General features: G+C 42.4%; 1 protein-coding gene across 1 annotated transcript in view; it reads left to right on the top strand.

The window, feature by feature from the left end:
- The first annotated feature begins 10515 nt into the window (after positions 1-10515).
- Positions 10516-19813, top strand: part of adgrv1 (adhesion G protein-coupled receptor V1) — a 94742-nt gene continuing 85444 nt past the window's right edge. Inside the window, exons 1-9 of the mRNA XM_076104334.1 lie at positions 10516-10701; positions 11515-11664; positions 14213-14308; positions 15453-15557; positions 15903-16016; positions 16284-16514; positions 16732-17069; positions 17221-17491; positions 18927-19253. Of these exons, the coding sequence (XP_075960449.1) occupies positions 10516-10701; positions 11515-11664; positions 14213-14308; positions 15453-15557; positions 15903-16016; positions 16284-16514; positions 16732-17069; positions 17221-17491; positions 18927-19253 (1818 nt within the window). The remainder of the gene's footprint in view (positions 10702-11514; positions 11665-14212; positions 14309-15452; positions 15558-15902; positions 16017-16283; positions 16515-16731; positions 17070-17220; positions 17492-18926; positions 19254-19813) is intronic.

Here is a 19813-nt window from a genome sequence, read left to right as displayed (position 1 = left end):
TAAAAGTAGTTGGCCACCGCTAATTTCTTTTTGCATTGTGCCAAAAATCCCCCTTGGAGCAGCTAATAAAATTTGAAAAGCCTAAATATTGATTCAGCGCAATCAGTAAATGAATGGCCGGGTAGCCCATTGAGGACGGAGACAAACGCTTCCATGGTTACATCCAGGATCTCCAGTGTGATTACTGCGCTTTGTGTGGGTTTCTCTCTCCCACTGAAATAAAACAACAATTCAGGGGGGAACCGCCACACATGGTGAGCTGGAGACCCTCTCATAAAAGCTCCGTTGACTAATCTATAAGCTTACTCGGGCCATAAGTAATCTTGGCACACTTAAAGTTGCGCACATGTGCTGTTACTGTTAAATCAATGAGTGGTGCCTGTAGCCTCATTGTGCTTCTTTGCGTATTTTACGCAGACGTGCAGGCTCCATAGTTCACACCAGTTGACGGGGTGGGGTTTTTCTTTCCTTGAATAATTGAATATGTCCACCTTATCTCTAATTGCTTTGACATGATGTCATCTTGGTTCGTCCCTTGCAAATCTCTTTTGTTGCCTCCTCTGTTGTGCCTCAGCGCAGTTAAATCCCTTTTTCTCACTGGGGAGGAAGGGAGGGAGCTGCTTCTGTATCCATTCAGCACTTACACCTGCTCTTCCTTAGCGCCAGCCTCCACTGTTAGCTGTTTCTGGACTATATCTTTGTATAAAATGGTGACATTATGGGATCTGTTGAGCAGTTGTCCCCCTTTGTTTGTAGAGAAGCAGCAACACTTGCCATGACATTTTCACATTTCCCCCCCATCTCAAACCTCAAATCTCTATTTCCATCATCCCAAACCCCTGGGCCACAGTCAGTCTTTTTTTTTTTTGTAGATTTAGATCCTCTAAGATCCACACTTGCTCAGAGCTCAGGTCCTTTGTTTGTCAGTGTTTATGTCACTGGCAGGGGTCAGCCCCCAGTCGCCTGTGTGGGGGTCTGAATGTGATTCACTGGGCGGAAACTGTTTTACTGCCTGCCTCTCTCCGGTTCTGTCTCACCCCTCTAATGGCTGCGCAGTACAAAAGGGGACAGTGCCATAAACAGAGCTTGTACATTGATGAAAGGTGTTGAAGTGTTGCACATTGCGGAAAGGATGAGATTGATGATTGCTGGGGACGCCTTCCCAGTGTGTTGGAATCGAGGGAAATAGTAGATGATTGCACAGTTCTCAATACTGCCTTGCAACAGGCTGTGCCTGCCTCCGCTGATATGTGCATATGTGCACCATGGATCACTGTTGGGGGCAAGAGGTGTAAAGGATGTCTTTATCTGTTTATAACGTTGAATTCAAACATTGCATGTTACTCTATTTATGATCTTTTTTGTCATCTGAAGTAGTTCTATATTACTTCCCATATCGTTTATATAAAAACACAAGCTAATTGGTTGGTTTCTTACATGTTTTTTTGCAGCTTATGATATCCTCTTTAATAATCACATGAAAATGCAGGCCTGCGGAGGATAACGTTCATTTAGGCTATGTAGCAAATGTTATAACTAGTAAACGCACTGCAAAAGCTTATACTTCGCCTCAGTGAGTGTTCTGCATTTTACATTTTTCATGACGTGAGATGAGAAAACCAGCAGACCTACACTATACACCTCTTATTAGTTATGGTCTGGTTTTCATTTCCACACCTTGAGAGGATAAAATGTTGCACCAACATTCCCACTTCTCCCTCAAATTACCATTTCCCTCAGAAGTACCATGCAGCAGAACAATTCATAATTCTTTGGTGCAAGACAGATGTATACCTTAAACCCGCCTCCTTTTCACTGTGCTGTGAGCTGACTGGGCTCACTGAATGCTTGTTTGGGTTTATGAACCGTAGGGCTCAACATATTTGAAACACTACGTTTGTGCATGTGGATGGTTTCAAGGCTGCAAATTCATTTACCACCATTATACATCACAGGGTTGCACAATTAAATGTAAGTTGTAGCCCCTAATGCTATACACACATATTACATGATACAAATATTTAAATTGGAATAGAATAAAATGAAATAAAATATAACGATACAGTTACTTGTGTACACATCCTTATAGAGATAGCCCATACCTTTTAATTATATTTAGGCTATATTAAAATGAGCCCATTGAGATCAACTACAGCCATGATGCAAAACTGGAAAATAGCAAAATGTTTTTCACTTGCACACGTAGTCATGAGTTATTGGTGCTTTTTGGATTAAACGGTTTTCTGTGCTGTATATTGTGACCAGATTCGATTTTTAGGGATAGAAATAGTTTTCTGAGATTAAATAATTCTAGATCAGAAGATAGTTTGTTCAGACATCTCATTGACTGTTTGGTGTCATTTCAGTGTATTGCTTCTCAAGGAAGTGATATTTGGCCAATGTGGGAAAATAAGTCACTGCTGTGGGCAGACAGTATAGTTAAGGCACGGATAGAAGAAGTATGCTAAAGGCTCTAAGAAGAAATTGAAAATGCAGGAAAATATCTGATGAATTGAAAATAATTAGTTTTAGTGCTTTTATTTGTTTAACTTGTGTGCCAACATGTCTGAAAAACCCTGATAAAGCTGATTTTAGATTTAGTGAGTGGACAAACTCAAGTCGTAAATAAGTCTTTTAAAATGTTTTTGGGGATTTTAGTACTTTGTTTTAAAAATCATTTGATACTTCATGCTTACGCACAGGAGACAGTATCATGTTTTAGTAGTTGTTGTTCTTGGAGCTGAGGGACAGGAAAGTAGTGGGTCCTCAGCGATGGCCAACGATCCAGAGGTCTTTTCAGTGGGCTTTAAAGACCGCATATTATTCCCGGTAAGAGGATGCTAGTATTGTCCCTGCAGCAAACCCTCGGCCATGAACTTGCTGTCAACTCTAATAATTGTACTCTCATACATACACACGCATGTACACACACACGCACACACACGCACACACACACGTATTGTTATATCTTGCACTCTGTAGCGATGAGGTGTCCTCCCACAGCTGCCCAGCATTTCCATTCAAGTATTAAACTTGAACTCTGACCTCTTGTGATGTTAGTAAAGCCGGTGGCCTCTGACAGGTCAGCCTTTCCTACCTGCTGTGACGAGTATAGACGATCACATTACCAGTTTATCTGTTGGGTTTAACAATAATATAATATCATATTCTATGGTAATTACATATAAATCCAGTTCAGCTAAAGCAGCTATGTTGCAAACTGCATGGTAAATCAGCAGGAAGCACACAGAGCAACATCGCTTTCTCAAATGTCAAAACATAATGAAAAGTAAAAGAACATTTAGGAAGGCTGTTTCCTGTGGTTCACATTAGCTTGGCTAGACTCTGTAGTTTGTACAAATTAGATTAAGTCGCACGGACTGTTGAAAGCAGGAATCCTCTTTTTTCCCTTTTGTGATCATTGAATGACTTATTATTCTGAAGCCATAAACCTGCTCTGCAGCATTATTTGATAAATGAACACGCTGTTTGGTTGCTCTTCACTGATCCCATTCTTTGAACGCGCAGACCCCCACATGGGTCCCTCTGTAGGGCAATAAATCCCCATGACTTCGCCTCGCCAAGATGTTTTTGGGGGAGCCACGTGGAACACATCCCATAACGGCCCCTGCTTCCTGTCCTAATTTAGACTGGTCGGGTTGAGTGGGTCACACGTCATGTTCGACTGGAAGGACATCTTGGCTATCCATCCCTATACCCTTCCCTTCTTTGTTTGTACCGCCACTGCCTTTCACCAGGGTCTTTGTGTGTGTGTGTGTGAGAGAGAGAGAGAGAGAGAGAGAGAGAGAGAGAGAGAGAGCGAGCGAGAGAGAGAGAGAGACAGAAGGGTCGGGTGCCTATTTAAAACATAAACCTGTTGATGTAGGTCACTGACTCTAAGATCAATCTTTCAAAATCCTTAGTTCTCTCCGTTACCCTTCAACCTTATTTATCCGCGACCCCAATGTGTGTGTCTGACCCATTCTGTATTATTTCATCCACACACACACACACACACACACACACACACACACACACACACACACACACTCACTCATCTCCGACCCCCCATCTGCCCCGTCCCTTACACCAGCCCCTCTTTCTTTCTTTTCTTGTCTTTCTCAGTTTATCTCTCACTTCCCTCATTGTACTGTAGTTGGTCATGACAGAGGAATTCCTCCAATAGGTGGGGGTGGTTGATCTGAGCATGGCTGAGAGGTGACGGGGGGTGTTTATTGTTGTAAAAAGATGTATTCATCCACCGGCTCTGGGTGCCTTTTATTATATTATAGCTTTGTGAGTAAAACATCTCACAAGATCAGGATCAATTAATGATGAATAGAAAAGACACGCTGCATTCTTGTGTCTTTCATTGTGTCATCTGTGAAGCACTGCAAAGGAAAAAATGTTTAGATTTGATAGAAATGGCATTCAATGCAAGATGAGATAACTTTCAAATTGATTGTTGTGTTTATGTCAGTGCATGATCCAAACACATGTTGTGTTCTTTTACAACGTGTAAGCACGTAAGTGCACCCGCTGACATTCAGAGCTGCATAACTGTTCTGAATCTGTGCGACCGACAACAAGCTTGCAGCTAGATGAGAGCAATGTGCAGCACAACAGTTCTTATTATATTTCTGTATGATAATAAGGATCGGTTGACCACACTTGTTCAGGGATTTGCTTCCTCCTCAAGCCTGCCATCTGGCCCTTAGTTTTCCAAAGCTGCAAAGGCCTGAAAGAGGGGCTCTCCCACACCTACTGTACCAAAGATGTGTGTGCTGTGTACGTCCTTGTTTAGGAGTGATAAAGTAGAGCCGAGAGAAAAGAAGGGAGTCTGAATAGGATGGTTTGGGTTCTGTTGGAGAGGAGGCCAGCATGCCAAAAAGTGGGAGAAACAAAAGACGAGAGAACTGTGGCAATTTTCGAAATGCACAGAAAACACAGAAAGGAGCACGAGTGAACAAAAGCCTGCTCCTTAAAATTGTGTGCTGGTCAGTGAATCGTAAAGTCCCGCTTCTTCTCCAGTGAAAATACTCCCCCCGTTCTCTGTTTTGGGAATTCTTTTGAAATGCAATTAGCATTTCATCAAGGCCCAACTAGTTACATGCAATGAAGTAATACCCTTGCTAATTTGGCCCTTTGGTGTGCGAGGCTGTGGAGAGCACAACCTTGTTTAATCCCCTGAAAGTGCCTTTCTGTCGGCCTCCATCACTGTGTGTCGTACAGGCTAATCAGTGAGCCAATGCTCAAACTGGAAAACGCTCTGAATTGCTCATGCACTGGTTCCTACTCAGTTGGAACCACTTTTCTTTTCTATATTCCTTACTTCCCACTAAGAAGAAGAAAAAAAGTCCTGTTTTTAGTTAGGGATGCGAGATGCCATTGGCTCAACTTAAGAGCAGCCGACCACGGCCCTGAGGACAATACCTCAGGAAAACTCTCCCTCTCTCTGTTTCTTTTTTCACAGTAAAATGCACACTTGATTGGCAGCCTCTTGCCCCTGAAGGAGAAATGCCTGGTTGAAAAGTATCGGCTGACAATAGCTGGGAGGCTGACCTCATGCGTTTTTGTTCTTTAGAGAATTCATTGTGTGTTTTTTAGTTCCCCTTATGTGGAAATGGCATAATTTGGCTGCAATTCAGCACATTGCCATCCTCATTTCCCCTCAAATATTTCTCCCCCTCTTGTTGGACTAATGGTAGGTTTTCTGTTTTTCTCCTCAAAATAATAGCTCTCCAAAATAAGCCAAGTGAGTAACAAGTGAGTTTTTTTGTCAGATTTAATGATGTATGTTTTAGCTCTACTCGCTTATTAAGTTTCTTAATTTCTTCCCCCCAAATTCTCTGTATGGCGAGAACATTCACTAATCTAAAAATACTAGAGGGAGAAACTACACGCGAAGTGCAATTATGGGCTCGTGAGTTGACCGGGTATGGCAGCCGCGGCTTCGCCGGGCTGAGCACGGACGGTGGGTGGTTTCTGTGGTAGGGCCCGAGACACATTGGCCCGGTGGCATCGCTTAGCGTGAAGTGGAGCTCAAACAGAAAACAATCCAATAAACAGAGCAGAGGAGGCACCATACTTATAAATACAAACTGAACTAATACAACAGCCTTTCTATGAAAAGAGACAACATTTTGGTTGTATGCATTAAATAACACAATTTCTTATTTTATTTTAGTTGATTAGATTTGCTCTATTTCCTTTTGTGTTTAAGGTATCAATGGCTTTAATAAACACTTTTTGGAAAGTTATTTTGAGCAAACTCTGCTGCTGCCTGCTCATATTAGGCATTTTTCACATTTAGTCTGACTTGTGAATAATAACCAGGCCATCTGACCACAAGGCACTTTCATTTTCAACTGTTTGTATTCGCGAAGAATTGGCTAAGCAGTCCCAACATACATTGTATATAAAAACAAATTGATAAAGGTGAATCCCCTCTTTCTGTAGCTCTTCTACCTACCACACCATCTGCCTCTGTGTTGCTGTTTACTCATCTGTTTATCTCAGTCAGTATCAGGCGCACTGTATGTTTTCGTGGTTACTTTTTAGTGCGAATTTGTCCTGAGGAGACACACAAACGTTCCAGGAACCCCCGTTATATTAGCTGATGTTAATGACAGAGCAGTTTCTTTTTGTGGCCAGACTGACTCCAGATCACCGACCAGAGCTGTAAGATTGATGAATGCGATCCCACTGAAGGCCTCCCAGTGTCAGACAACTGGAGATCACTTTCTGTGTGTGTGTGTGTGTGTGTGTGTGTGTGTGTGTATATGCGGGTGGTTGTGATTAACTGCCAGATATAACCACAAGCTCTTCACCAAGGGCGTCTCAGGACCAGGGAAGCCTCAGGGCAAGGATGCCTCATGGGAAAGCCCTTGATTAAAACTCTACAGACTGTTGTCCTACACACCCTCTATACCAAAAAGGAAGTAAGAGTATTGCTTTGCCCTTTTAAAGCTTCCAATACAGAGTATTCTCAGTGAAATAGCAAAGGATAAAAGCAAAGTCCTTGGCTGTGATTATACAGTAGAGGCTGGGACTTTACCTCGAGAAGCTTCCAGAGCGCTAAAGTGGCAAAACAGGATGACAGATTCTGTATTTAATGAGACAAAAATGGAGGCATATTTCTTTAGTTAACAAGGAGAAATTTAAATCACTCAGTGTAAAACAGGACTGCCTGTGACAGCTCGCATGATTACGTACTTATGTCAACAGCTGACTAACCACAGACGGCACAGGGCATGTGCTATGCAGCGAATCCTGCAGTGTCACACTTACTACCATCCTCTGACTATTAAGTCGTGGGCTTGCAGTGAATAATTGATGCTAAAGATTGCGACACATAGACCACTGTCAGGAGAAACCCTAGAGGCATCAGCGCCGCACACTGACCCCAGGAGCAGCCCTGCAACCAGACACCTCCTCAGCACCTCTGACAGGGATATCCAATAGATCAGTGAGTGAGTGTGTGTGTGTGTGTGTGTGTGTGTGTCTGGGAGTTATCCAAAGTTGTGTTTTTTGTCAACCAGGCTCCTTACGCTGATAGGCTGCTCTAAGAAGGGCTGGCAGGTGACCAGCACTGACCGGCACTCATGTTGTCACTGTTGACTGGTCATGGTGCTTATCATGTTTGAGCCTGTCGGGAAGGCTGTGTGGTGATAAGCTTTCCATCACAGAGATACAGGAAAAGAGGTTAAAATCATTGATTAGATGTGTGACGGAGAGAGGTCAGAGGACAGAGAGGAGCGAGTGATTGGAAGCGGATACCGAAGGGGTACTCTACATGAAGTATACATGCGTTTTTGTGTACATTTACATATATTTTGGTGTTGCCTGCATATTATTCCCTTTGCTTTAATCTGACTTTAGCCGGTGAAACGAGTGGAATTAGTGACACTCCTGTTGTAGCTCAATGCCCAGTGCTGAGATACTTTTCTGGCAAGCACAAAGCCTGCTTGTGCAAGAGGACCATAATTCAAAAAAAACCTCTGCATATTGAAAAGAAGAAAGAAGTTGGCTGGAAGTTATATTTACTGGACAAAAATTGTTACGGTGATGTCAATGTTGAGGTCTATTTAGATAATAACTGACTGAGGTTAGAGTCACAGAATAAAGTAATTTTGGATATTCAGAAAGTGAAGTCTCTTTGTGTTATTGTATGTGGCTTGTTAGAGTGCCATGTCCTAGAGTCCTGGCCCCAGTCATCAATTTCTGTTTGTTTGGCCCACACTATTTGTGATGGACAGGGTGTTTTCATGCATTTCAGAACTCTCCAGTGTCCTGGCCCATCACCCAGCTGTCTATCTTGCATTTTGGTTGCATATGCCGACTGTGCCAGCTCTGGCGGATGCATCCATGTATGCAAACGTGTGTGTGTGTGCGCGCATGCATGCAGCAGTGTCACTGTGGACCTCTCTACATGGACTCTTACTCCCAGCCTTATCAATGTCAGAGATCTGTGCCAGGCACTGCATGCCACCTTTTGCTTTGACAGACAGATCATTGGTCCTCCTGTAACCCCCGGGGTCAGGGTTGGCACAACGCATGATGCCAGCATAAAAACTGCCTTGCCGCGTATGAAACAGACCTGTGCCATCCACACAGCATCTGTTTTCTATTAGGCCCGTTGAAGGACGTGCAGCATCAGTGGATACGAAAAGGACCACCCCCTCACTTTTGGAATAGGACGACGTTGTTGTTGTAGATGGTTGAATGCTTGCTGCCATCCATGTAGAAGATTGTGGTTGAAGCGATGTTTGTGGAGGTGAGGTTTTGAGGCTCAAAGATTTACTTAGGAAATAGTGCGTGGGAAGTCACATTTTGAAAAATGAAAACAGACATGACATAGAGAGACTGAGATTAAATTTAAAGAAAATGAATTCTGTATGATTAAAAAAAATATGCTGTGGTCAATTAGATTTTGCCAAAACAGACATGCTGTGCCTTTACTGTCCAATATGACTCAATTAGGAAGGCAAGTCACAAGCAGGTGTCCAGATGCTAGTAAATAGCACCTACCCTCCACCTATGCGATTACCCATGAGAGTATAGCCTTGACTAGTGTGGACTTACACTGTAAGGCAGTTCCAGTGAGATGATACAAGAGAGAGGGTTAATAGCTTTTCTCTCAAGCTCTCAGTCAGTGGTGCAGGAAGTTCCCAACCCCAGGAGAGAGAGCAGGGCCAATAACAGGATTTATTCTCTTTGTCCAGCGACACACTCACCTCTCTTCCCCCTTAGCCTCACCCTATGTTCCCCACTGTCCAGCCCCACCAGCTCTAAATCCTTTTTTGATGGATTTTCCAGCAATCTGTCCAGTGCTGGCGCCGTGCACACACACACACACACACACACACACACACACACGCGCACACACACACACACGCACTCACATCACATCTGCATTAATTGTTTCTGACTTTAGCTGTCAACCAACAACTTTTAAAGCTGTTTCTTGTTCTCCTGGCTGACAAACTGATTGATGGATGGTTGCTATTTAAACACCCGCCACTACCGAGAATAACTCAAATTGATATAACAGTAACGGAACATGTGAAAAATGGGATATTTTCAATGTCCAACTTTCCTAAATGATTTTTGCTTTCGAAAAAATCATAACTAACATGTTGTTAGTCATATTAACAACATGACTTCATTCACCGTAGCTGCTGATGTTCTTTTTCAAGAGGCAGCAGGAAGAGGACAGACAGGACAGAGGGGCTGCAATTTAACAAGCCCCATTTGTCATGCGGTGCTGTTTTGTTGCGTTAACCATGACAACTGTCTCTGTCTTCTTCATCCAGCTTTAGGATTATTCTGGGTGAGAGAGCTGAGGGAAAGCAGACGAGACGAGAGGAGAAATGGAGGGAACAGGGGTGTAGAAGAGAAGGGAGGATGATTGGAGGGAGCGAAGGAGCAGAAAAGATGATTAGAGAGAGAAGAGAGTGTTCACAGAGCAGAATTGAATGGGAGGCTGTCTGAACGACTAACACATGGCATGACATTACATTAATGTGGTCAAGAAGAATAAACTCAACAACAACTGCTTTAACAGTTGTGACAACATGAGGACAAAAGCTGGTGAATTTTATGGAATAATGTTATGAATCAATTATACCACAATGACGAGCAAGCCTGCCAGCCAGTATGGCTGCACATTTTCCAAAGCCAGGCCATCTGAACACTCGATAACTGCTCGTATATCATATTCATTTAATCTTTTATTATCTATACTGAATATATATTTTAGATTTGTAAGGGGTGATGAGTAGGTGTGAAGCTGTTCTTATACATTTTGAGCAGTATTATGGAGTAGAACATGTCATTAAATCTGTGTATTTATGTAGGCACTGATTGAATTAAAAATAAACTCTCTGTAGCTTTCCAAATTTGTAAATATCCTCTTATTTGCCTCTGCTTTTTTTCAATAAATGCATTATGTCAATCTTTGCTGCATTTGTTTTTTTAAAGATTTCCTTCATGTGTTTCCCCCTTTTTATAGGAATGCTCCCGGTCCTCCTGCTAGCTGGGTTGATTCTGGCTCTGTCCATCCCTGGCTCTACGTCTGACTCAGCCACACTGCGGTTCCTGGGGCAGACTGACTTTGTCGTCAACGAGAGCAACACAGCTGTGATCCGGCTGGTTGTGGAGAGAGTGGGAGACCCGGTCAATGTGACGGCTTTGGTTCTGGTAGGACCCGGGACAAACCTTTCATTGATGGCTCATTGTGTATCCATACTCATCAGTCTGTCAAGTCATCTGTTCAGTCTGCAGCTAAGCATCTTACTGTATTGCTGAGCTGTCACCTTTATGTCCAGTGAAGGAGAGAATTAATAACCTTTTTATCTCTGGCAGACAGAAACCAGTAAGCACACCCAGTGTGAAAGCAGAAACTGTTTTTTTTTAAGCCACAGAGTGGATTTTTGCTTTACATCCTCCTTGTGGGGGCTTTTGTCAGCTGCTCACAGTTGGTGTCTGATAAGAAGAGCTGGACGCACGGTGCCGTGTGGTTGGGGGGGGGGGGGGGGGGGGGGGTTTCTTATGCTTGCCGTATCAATATCAGTATTAATATGTGTAATATCAGGCTTACATCCAGGAAACTCATGGGCAGAAGACAGAAGTGCAACTCAAAGTCAAGCAGATAAAGGAACCAGTAGAAGGGAAGGAGAGAGAGAGAGGGACACATTTCCTTCTCTCTGCTGTTGGGAAGAGCTGAAACAGGCAAAAAACATCAAGCCTGGGGCATTCTATTGTCTCAGGTGTTTAAGGCACAAACCATGTACCTGCAGCATCCTGGGTTCAAACCCATCTCTGATCTTTTATGTTATGCTGTCTCCATCTCTCTTGTGCCTTTCCTGTTTCTCTCCATTTCACAATTTCAAATAAATTCAAAAAGTATTTCAAACAAAGAAAAAAGAAAAAATGAAAACACACAAAGAAGCCTGAATGTTACTTTAGTTAAATGGCAAGTGATACAATTGAATGTTTGCTTGTTTCACCCAGCTAGAGGGAGTCAACACAGGGGACTTTGAATCCATTAATGCTGCGGTTGTCCTGCTGTCCACTGAGTCCAATAAGACCATCTTCATTGCTGTGAAAGATGATGACTTGCCTGAAGCCGATGAGACATTTACCTTCAACCTTACACTACAGGTACATGCCCATTGTCTGTGTGCTTACTTTTTTTTTGATGTCTCTTTCTGGATTGCTGATGACTCCCTCTCCTCTTCCTCCCACACTCCCTTCTCTCTTCTCTCTGGAGCTCCAAGCTTTCTGTCCACAAAGTCCCACTGTTCTAAGTCTGCCCCTGACCATCCTAAACCCTAACCCCATCTACTAAGCAATAGAGAGAGGGGGCGACAGCCAGTGCAAGCCTGGGAGGCTCTGGGCTACATGGTCTTTCATGTGTGTGCTCTATACAGGACTTTTCCAGAGCTGCCTGGGTGGGGCCAAATGTTGTGTGTGCCTCTGAGGTTCCCCACTAAAAGACACCTTTATGAAAAGAAACTAACTTTGACAGCCAAAGCCCCACCACACAGTAGATAAAAGTGATTCACTCATTCGCTATCCCCATTGATGTCAATGGGCATGTCCGTTCCAAGGATTTCATTTCTGTATATGTTGTGTATTCACCATTGAAATTGACACGCTATTGTTGATGAAAGCCCAGTCTGTTACAATGAATCAATGGCTTCACAACTTACATTCAAATCTTGCATCAGCATTTGAGACTTTTTTACTGGCACGACCAAACACACCGTATCATGAGACGGAGCAAATAGCTACTTTCTTCTGGACCAGTTACTGTTAGATTTTTAAAAAGGACAGATGGCTTGCATTTTTTCTGTTGTAGAATTCTGTTATGCTTTTACTATTATCTAACAGCTATATATGTTTTAAAGTTTGAGTTATACATTGTAAATCCTTGTCAAAGGAATCACAGCCCGGGATGCCTTACACCTAGAGACTATCTCCATGGTTTCATGTAGCCTTTAGCTGTCAAGTATGATTGATGAGCTAGGGGGGCCTGGTCTTGCTGTCTTATTACATACTAAAAGACCTAAGACAAAGGTCAGTGGGAATTTCTTATTGTCAGCTATATACATTTATAAAACGGCCACAAGTCTAAACAGCTGTCAGCAAGAGTGACTTTCTCCTCAACATTTTGAGAAGACGCTGCATTTTTGTGTCATCTAATTAAAATCCAGTAGCGCAAGCCCATATTTAGCCGTCTACCAGAGTGAAAGACCAGATGAGGCCTACTTAGCCCTTCTATTTACACTACAGGGGAGACAAAGCGTTGGCCAAATGCTCCCCTATCAGCTTTCTAAAGGACTGTCAGGAGGATGGATGTGCACTACAAGGGGTGTCATAGATCAAGCGCAAGTAATAAATAAAGGGTTGATCAGTGTACATTTATCTTTCTGACAAATCAATCTGTAAAATCAGTTTCAATAGAAAATATTGTACTAACTTTGTTAAAAGGGATTATGACAGAACAAAACGTATATAGATGTATAGCTGTATAGAAACTGTGTAGAATTGTTGTGGACCAGAGCAGGTGCAGCCTACCAGTGCTGTGCAGGAACAGAAGGTAGAACCACACAGTGGGTTTATAGCATGTTAGATTGGGGGACGCAGGGTTTATGTAGTGCTGCATACGTATAACAAAGCTGGCTTTTAAGCAACGAATTTGTGTGCGCGAATGACTGTGTATTTGAGTACGGTTTTGTTGTCGGACACAGATGAATGTGCGCGTATGTGTGTGAGCTGCTCCCTGGCTCGGCCAGTGGCTTGGCTTTGTGAAAGCGTGAGGATTCTGTGTCTGTGAGTCAACCGCTACAAGAGCTCAGTGGCGGAAAGAAAGCTCTGTTACAGCTGGGAAAAGCCCTGTTTGAATAGGGTGATGAATGCAAGAGGCCTAAGCACTTACTTGTTTTTCATTTTCTCCTTGGCCTGTTCTCACCTTAACATGCGTACACGCTTGCATGCTGCAGAGCTATCAGTTGGATTGTGTTTAGCTGAGAAATTGTTTTGGGGGAGCAAATTATGTTTCTGTTTATCATACCATGTCAAGGCTCTCATAGCTGATCATTATCCACAATGCCTGCACATATACTAATTAGTTTGCACATTGCAAATGGATTTTGGAAGTTTCGTTGGAAGCCTGTGCACTCTAGCTCAGACATGGTGGTTGTCAGCATTGGTTGTGAAACCATTGCTAAGCTCAATAATGGAAAACTTGGAAAGTTACGCCAAATAACAATGCTGTGGTCTTTCTCTTTAATAGTGCTCAGAAAGAGGAAAACCTTCCTTGCACGGTAATGGTTATTTTTGTTGAGTTTAAAACTCACAGTATAAGCCTACTAGAAGTTGCGGTGTGATTTTAAGCCCGGTGAGATCACTGCGAGTTTGTCAGGTCTTAGTGCCGAATCACAGAGCACAGCACAAGTCCTGAGGAGGTGTCCTGCTGTGAGCTAACCTGACAAAATCAACCAGGCTGCGACCACTACTTCCTGTCTTAGTGTCTTCTCATCAGGGCCTCTCAGTGGGAGTAGAGAAATTAAGTGAAGACAATAGATAAGTAGGGCGTTCTGTTTTTTCACATGAGCGCAAGTGTCAGGGGGAGGTTGAGATGTGTTCAGGTACATACTCTATAGCCTGGTTTTATCTAATCTTTTCAATCCTCCCTGCTTTCCAGAGCTCCTCCAATGGCGTGACACTGGGAACCCCAAATAAGGCAACCATCACAATCCTGTCCAATGACAATGCCTTTGGAATAGTTGGCTTCAACTCAGTAAGAAACCCCTGTCATCCACATGCATCTAGTATCCATTTGTTTACTCAGTTTTGTCTCACCCATTACAGTCCACCACTTATATATTCTAACTAACATTAATCCTTCATAAATGTATGGATCAGATTTATGTCTGTGGTCACCAATATTGTGAAACGTTGCTGCGCTTGCATCACAAGCATGCACTTGCATTTGTGACTAATTACCACGTTAGTAAGAAGTAGTAGAAAGTAAAGGATCGGGGGGGGGGAGTTATTTGGACCCACTAGCGTTGAGAGGGGTTCAATCGTGCTTGTATTGTGGTAGAAGTGATCATCTAGTGGTGGTGGGTTCCCAGAGGTAATTAAAACCACAACACTCACTTATCAGTGGAAGTTTATAGCGTTTCCATAGTTACTGTGGTATAACTGTTTGCCCTACCACCCCCAGACGGTCTCAGATGCTGCAGAATGATGTGGCTTGCTTAGAATCAATAAAGGCCTGCTTGCCTTGGGAGATATGTTTTTGTGTTAGAGTACTAAATTAATTCCTGTATTGCATTTATTTGCTTTCTTAACTTCTCCGTTTGCTTTCTCCGGAATTTCTTTGGTCATGGCAAATTGAAAATACAAATAAAATGGGATTTAACTTCCAAATTTTAAGACCACGATAAGGACTTCCAAAAACAGTGAAATTGAATGTGATACATACTCCATGTTGCCTTTGAATTTAGTTTTTATAGCTGCTTATACAGCTGCGATCACTTTGCTTCTGTGTCTCTTTCAACTAAACTTCACTACTTTACGTTACGTTAGCATGACATTTTACCTGAAGTACTGCTGCCAAAGCTGTACGTACACGCAGTAAAAGATCAATTAATTCAAACACATTGAGATTAGAAATGATTTGTTCTCTATTATGTAATGATCAGTATCTATACAAATTGCGAAGCAGTTCCAAAATTTGAGAAGATTGTACACAAAACATAAAACAAACTGTGGGGTCAAATTTACACAACAACAAATACTTTGTGTTTTTGTTTGTTCTTGCAGCCTTTCAAATATGACATTTTGCTTTGTAATTGAGATTAATAAACTGTGTTGAAATTGATTAAATTGAACTGACAGTGTTTGTCTGTTTCACTGTCTGAACCTTTTCATCTCAGACTGAAGACATTGTAGTAGATGAACCAAGAGGAAGGAACCATTATGTGCCTTTCACCCTAACGAGAGAAAAGGGAACATATGGGACTGTGAAGGTGAACTTTGAGGTGAGAGGGCAAAGAACCGTACATCAAACCAACAACCCTAAAACTATGAGCTTTATCGTATTTAAGAAGGACAGACAATGTTATAGATATGTTTATGACTTGAATATGATGTTGTTAGTTCATCCCACTGGCAAAATATCCACTTTTGAATCTTGTTAAAGAGTCTTGAGAATTTAGACCTAAATAGGAACATGTAATTCTTTCAATACATATAATTCCATGGTAGGAAACAGTCTTTACTCCATTATTTATATGCAGCTTATTTGAGTAATGATAAATTAAAAGCCACATAGAGCACATGGGCATGTTGAAGTATAAACATCACTGTGACTTCTCCTGTTTTAGATCTCTGAAGGTCCCAACCCTGCCATTGAGGACCTCAGTCCAGACAGAGGGAACATCACCATTCCTGTGGGACAGGCTGTTGTACACTTTAGTATCCTCATCAAGGATGACCAGGTATTGAACAAAGTCCTTATTTAAAGCTGATCACGACATGTCACATATATATGGATTTATATAGGGATATGGATGAAGCTTGTGCCAATCACTCCATCCATCCATTCATCATCATTTCAGACATTTTTATATATAATGTACAAATTGCCTTGATGGGTTTGACATTTTTAAAGGTCACATTTTTGAAAGGGGCAAACAGGTTTTTTGAAACAGCTGCATACAATTTACAACTGTATGTGAATGTGTTTCCTTTTCTTTGTTGGCCAGATCCCAGAAGATGATGAGGTGTTTTCAGTCAGGCTAACGGCCGTGGCAGGTGGAGCCCTCATCAGGCCCAATGCCAGCAGTGTCCAGCTGAGAATCCGGCGTAATGACAGCCCACTGCGGTTCTCCCACTCTGTCATGGCAGTACCAGAGTCCGCTGGAATCATTGCCCTCAATGTGACCCGTGGTCGGTTGACTGAGGATGGGCCACTCATCGGCTCTGTTGACACCGAGGTTCCTTTCTTTCAATCCAGTTATTTATTTACCTAGGCTTTTGACTGTTAAGAATAGAGCACAAAAACTTAAATTATATACTGTACATACAGTATAATATGTACTATATATGTATGTGTGTGTTTATATATATATATATATATATACAATATATTGATGCAGAAAAAACAAGCATAAGACAAATGTATATAAACCATCTGTACTATACTGTCTTTAGGTCTCTGTAGATTACATGGTGGTGAGCAGTGGAGGACAGGGCAGCGCCACACCAGCTGTGGATTTCCTCGACCTACAGTCAGTCAGGACAGTTATATTCCCTCCATTTGTCTACAAGACCAGCCTGTTGTTCCAGATCAGTGATGACATTGTCCCAGAAATTGCAGAATCCTTCCATCTGGTCTTGCTGGAGGAGACTATCAGAGGAGATGCTGTGCTAGTATCACCCAATGCTGTGCTGGTGACCATCGAGCCCAATGATAAGCCTAATGGTGTCCTGTCAATCAGCAGCAGTGCAGCCATTCAGCCGATAACCATCAACGAAGACCTGACACAGAGGTTGGATAACTTACAAATATTAATGAGTGTGTCTTAGTGTCATGACAAATGTACTGTCTGCCATTACATGGGTACAATATGGGTGTCATAATAAAAAGAAAAACATCCAAGAATTTTGCATTCTTTAACTGTCCTCAATCGTTTCCCCCAGATTTGAAGGGCTCATTATTGTAAGAAATGGAGGCAGCTATGGTGCCGTGTCCGCTAACTGGTCCATCAGTAGAAACTCCAGTGACCGCTCCCCAGTGTCGGATGATTTAGGGCCAGCAGCGGGGACGGTGAGATTTGCTGCCGGTCAGGTGACAGCTGTGATTCCCATCAACATTGTGGCAGATGATCTACCCGAAGAAGCAGAGGCTTTTGTTTTCAAGCTGCAAAACAATACTTTACCTGGAAATGCGGAGGTCGACGAACCAATGGAGGTCAGTTTGAAGGAGACCTTTGATAGGCTAATGATTATTGTTTAATATGTTGCTGTAAAGGGTTTGTATCAAAGACAGAGAAGAGATCGAGAAGGCTGTACTTGTTAGGGAACATATCCTCCAGAGGTTGTGCATGTGTTATGCATGTGTGAGTGTTTGTGTGGGACCCTACTGTAAGGCACAGTGGCAAACTTGGCACATTCTGCAAAAGTCGACCCCTTAGTGTGTCACTTTGCTCTGTGGGTGTTCCCTTAATGCGGCTGAATCAAAACAAAGCGGAAACAGCAGGCACACTCTGTGTGTGGTGTCTGTGTGTTCTTTTTTAGAAAGCGTGGGTGAAGTGGTGACAGGTTTTTCATAGCTTTCATCTTTGTCCAAGACTCTTGGCCATGTGTGAACGCAGTGGGCAGATCTGAGTCTTGTTTATATTGAAGGCATGAGATGAGACGCGTAAAACCTCTGCTTTGGTCACATACAAACGCACACCAGAACATCACCTCGGGTTGTGAAGTTATAGGGTGTTTTTGCCATCCGTGCAGAGACAGTAGGCTCCGCAGAAATTCCTTAAAAAATAGGACAAGTTAATCAACGTTAATTGTTTTTAATGTTAAGACATATCACAGACATTATACTGAGATGTAAATCGTCTATTGTGAGCATGCCAGGCAATGCATCAAACAAGTGTAGGTTTCAGGGAAATGAATGAGCCACAGTTGAAATACTCGTAAAAACTACTCTAGCAGTCTAAGCAGAGTTAATTAAAGAGGATGCCACTCTAAAGTTAGCTCAGGGCTCTTTTTTTACTACTTTCAGTCTCACTTGTTTTCTTTCCTCTCCCTGTTCCTCACCTCTCCTTTCTTCTTCTTCTTGTGACCCAAGATGCAGTCTTAGTAACACAAAAACAGGATGCACAACAACATCCTCCAAAGTAATTGATGATAAATGTGGGCTTCATTGCAATTATTCCCTCACACCCTAAAGATCAATCAGCTTCCTCCTCACTGCACAAAGGACAGACTGCACATGACCCGGGAAGCAGTGCAGTGCAACTAAGGCCCATCTTTCAAACTTGTGAAAACCCATTCTCTTCCAAGGCAAAGTATATCAGGCTAATTGTACTAAATTTAAATATGAGCATATTATAATATTAATCATCATTAGATTCAACCTAAGCATTCATTTCATTGTGATTTTGGGGGGCAATTTGCAGACTAACAGGAACCTGTGAGGGACTATTTGAGGTAATACGTAGCAGTGTTATAGTTCATCAAAATACCTTTCCCAGTCCACAGCGAAGTTTTGTGTTTTCTACAAGATACGGAGAATGTGTTTTTGATCATTCCCTCATCAGTCAAAATGTAACATATTCCCACTTCTCCGTCCTTTTGCTGATTTGTTAATTTTATTCCTCCTCTTCGTCTTGTCTGCCCCCCAGATTGTGTTCTACATCCAGGACAGTGACAATGTCTATGGGCTTTTTCGTTTTGACCCAACAAAAGAGCAAAGCATCCAGAGCCAACCTGAGGGTCGTTTCCTGTTGCTAAATTTCCTGCGAGAAGGTGGCACACTGGGTGATGTGTCTCTGGCCCTCACCGCCCTCTACATTCCTGCAGGCCCTATAGACCCAGCACTGGCCGGTGACCAGGTTCTGAATGTTAGCAGGTCTGTTAAGGTGGTGTTTTCCCGTGAACGGATGATCCACGTCGTACTACCAATCAGGAATGATGCCTTTCTGCAGAATGGAGCTCATTTCTTAATACAGGTAACAAGGCTGGAAACAAAGTACAGAGCAACACATACAGTTAGCGCCACACATGTGGATGAAACATAAATGTTTTTACAACTTTAAAAAAACACAGTTTTTTAAGTTGTAATCCAGGCAACATTTTGGTAGTACGCCCCAAAATGTGCTATTTCTGTTTGTGTTAGCACTTGTGGCCAAATCCGTGCCATCCAGACTTTAAGTGCCTCATTTGCATGTTGAACGGTTTGACACTGGCACTCAAATCTGGCATGTTGCTATGGGATTTGCCCAACTGTCCAAACTAACAACACCACCTAGCTCTTAAAGCAAGCAAAAAAGTTAAAGAAAGGCCTCCTTCACATTCTTTAGAACCATAATCACGTCATACATTTTCAGTAAAACTTTAAATATAGGAGTGAATGGAGCACTGACAGGTCATTCAACACATCTTTAAAAGCCACAGGACAGAAATAAATAGATGATGAAGAAAGAGTTATATATTTGATGAGTTAATTATTTTAGTGGCATGCTGCCTGTTTGAGCCTTCAATTAATTGAGCTGTTTCTTCTATTTCCCCT

Source organism: Anarhichas minor, unplaced genomic scaffold (assembly GCF_050575085.1).
Source record: "Anarhichas minor isolate MPS153535 unplaced genomic scaffold, ASM5057508v1 ptg000030l, whole genome shotgun sequence".
Taxonomy (NCBI): Eukaryota; Metazoa; Chordata; class Actinopteri; order Perciformes; family Anarhichadidae; genus Anarhichas; species Anarhichas minor.
This window is presented reverse-complemented; position numbering and strand designations above follow the sequence as displayed.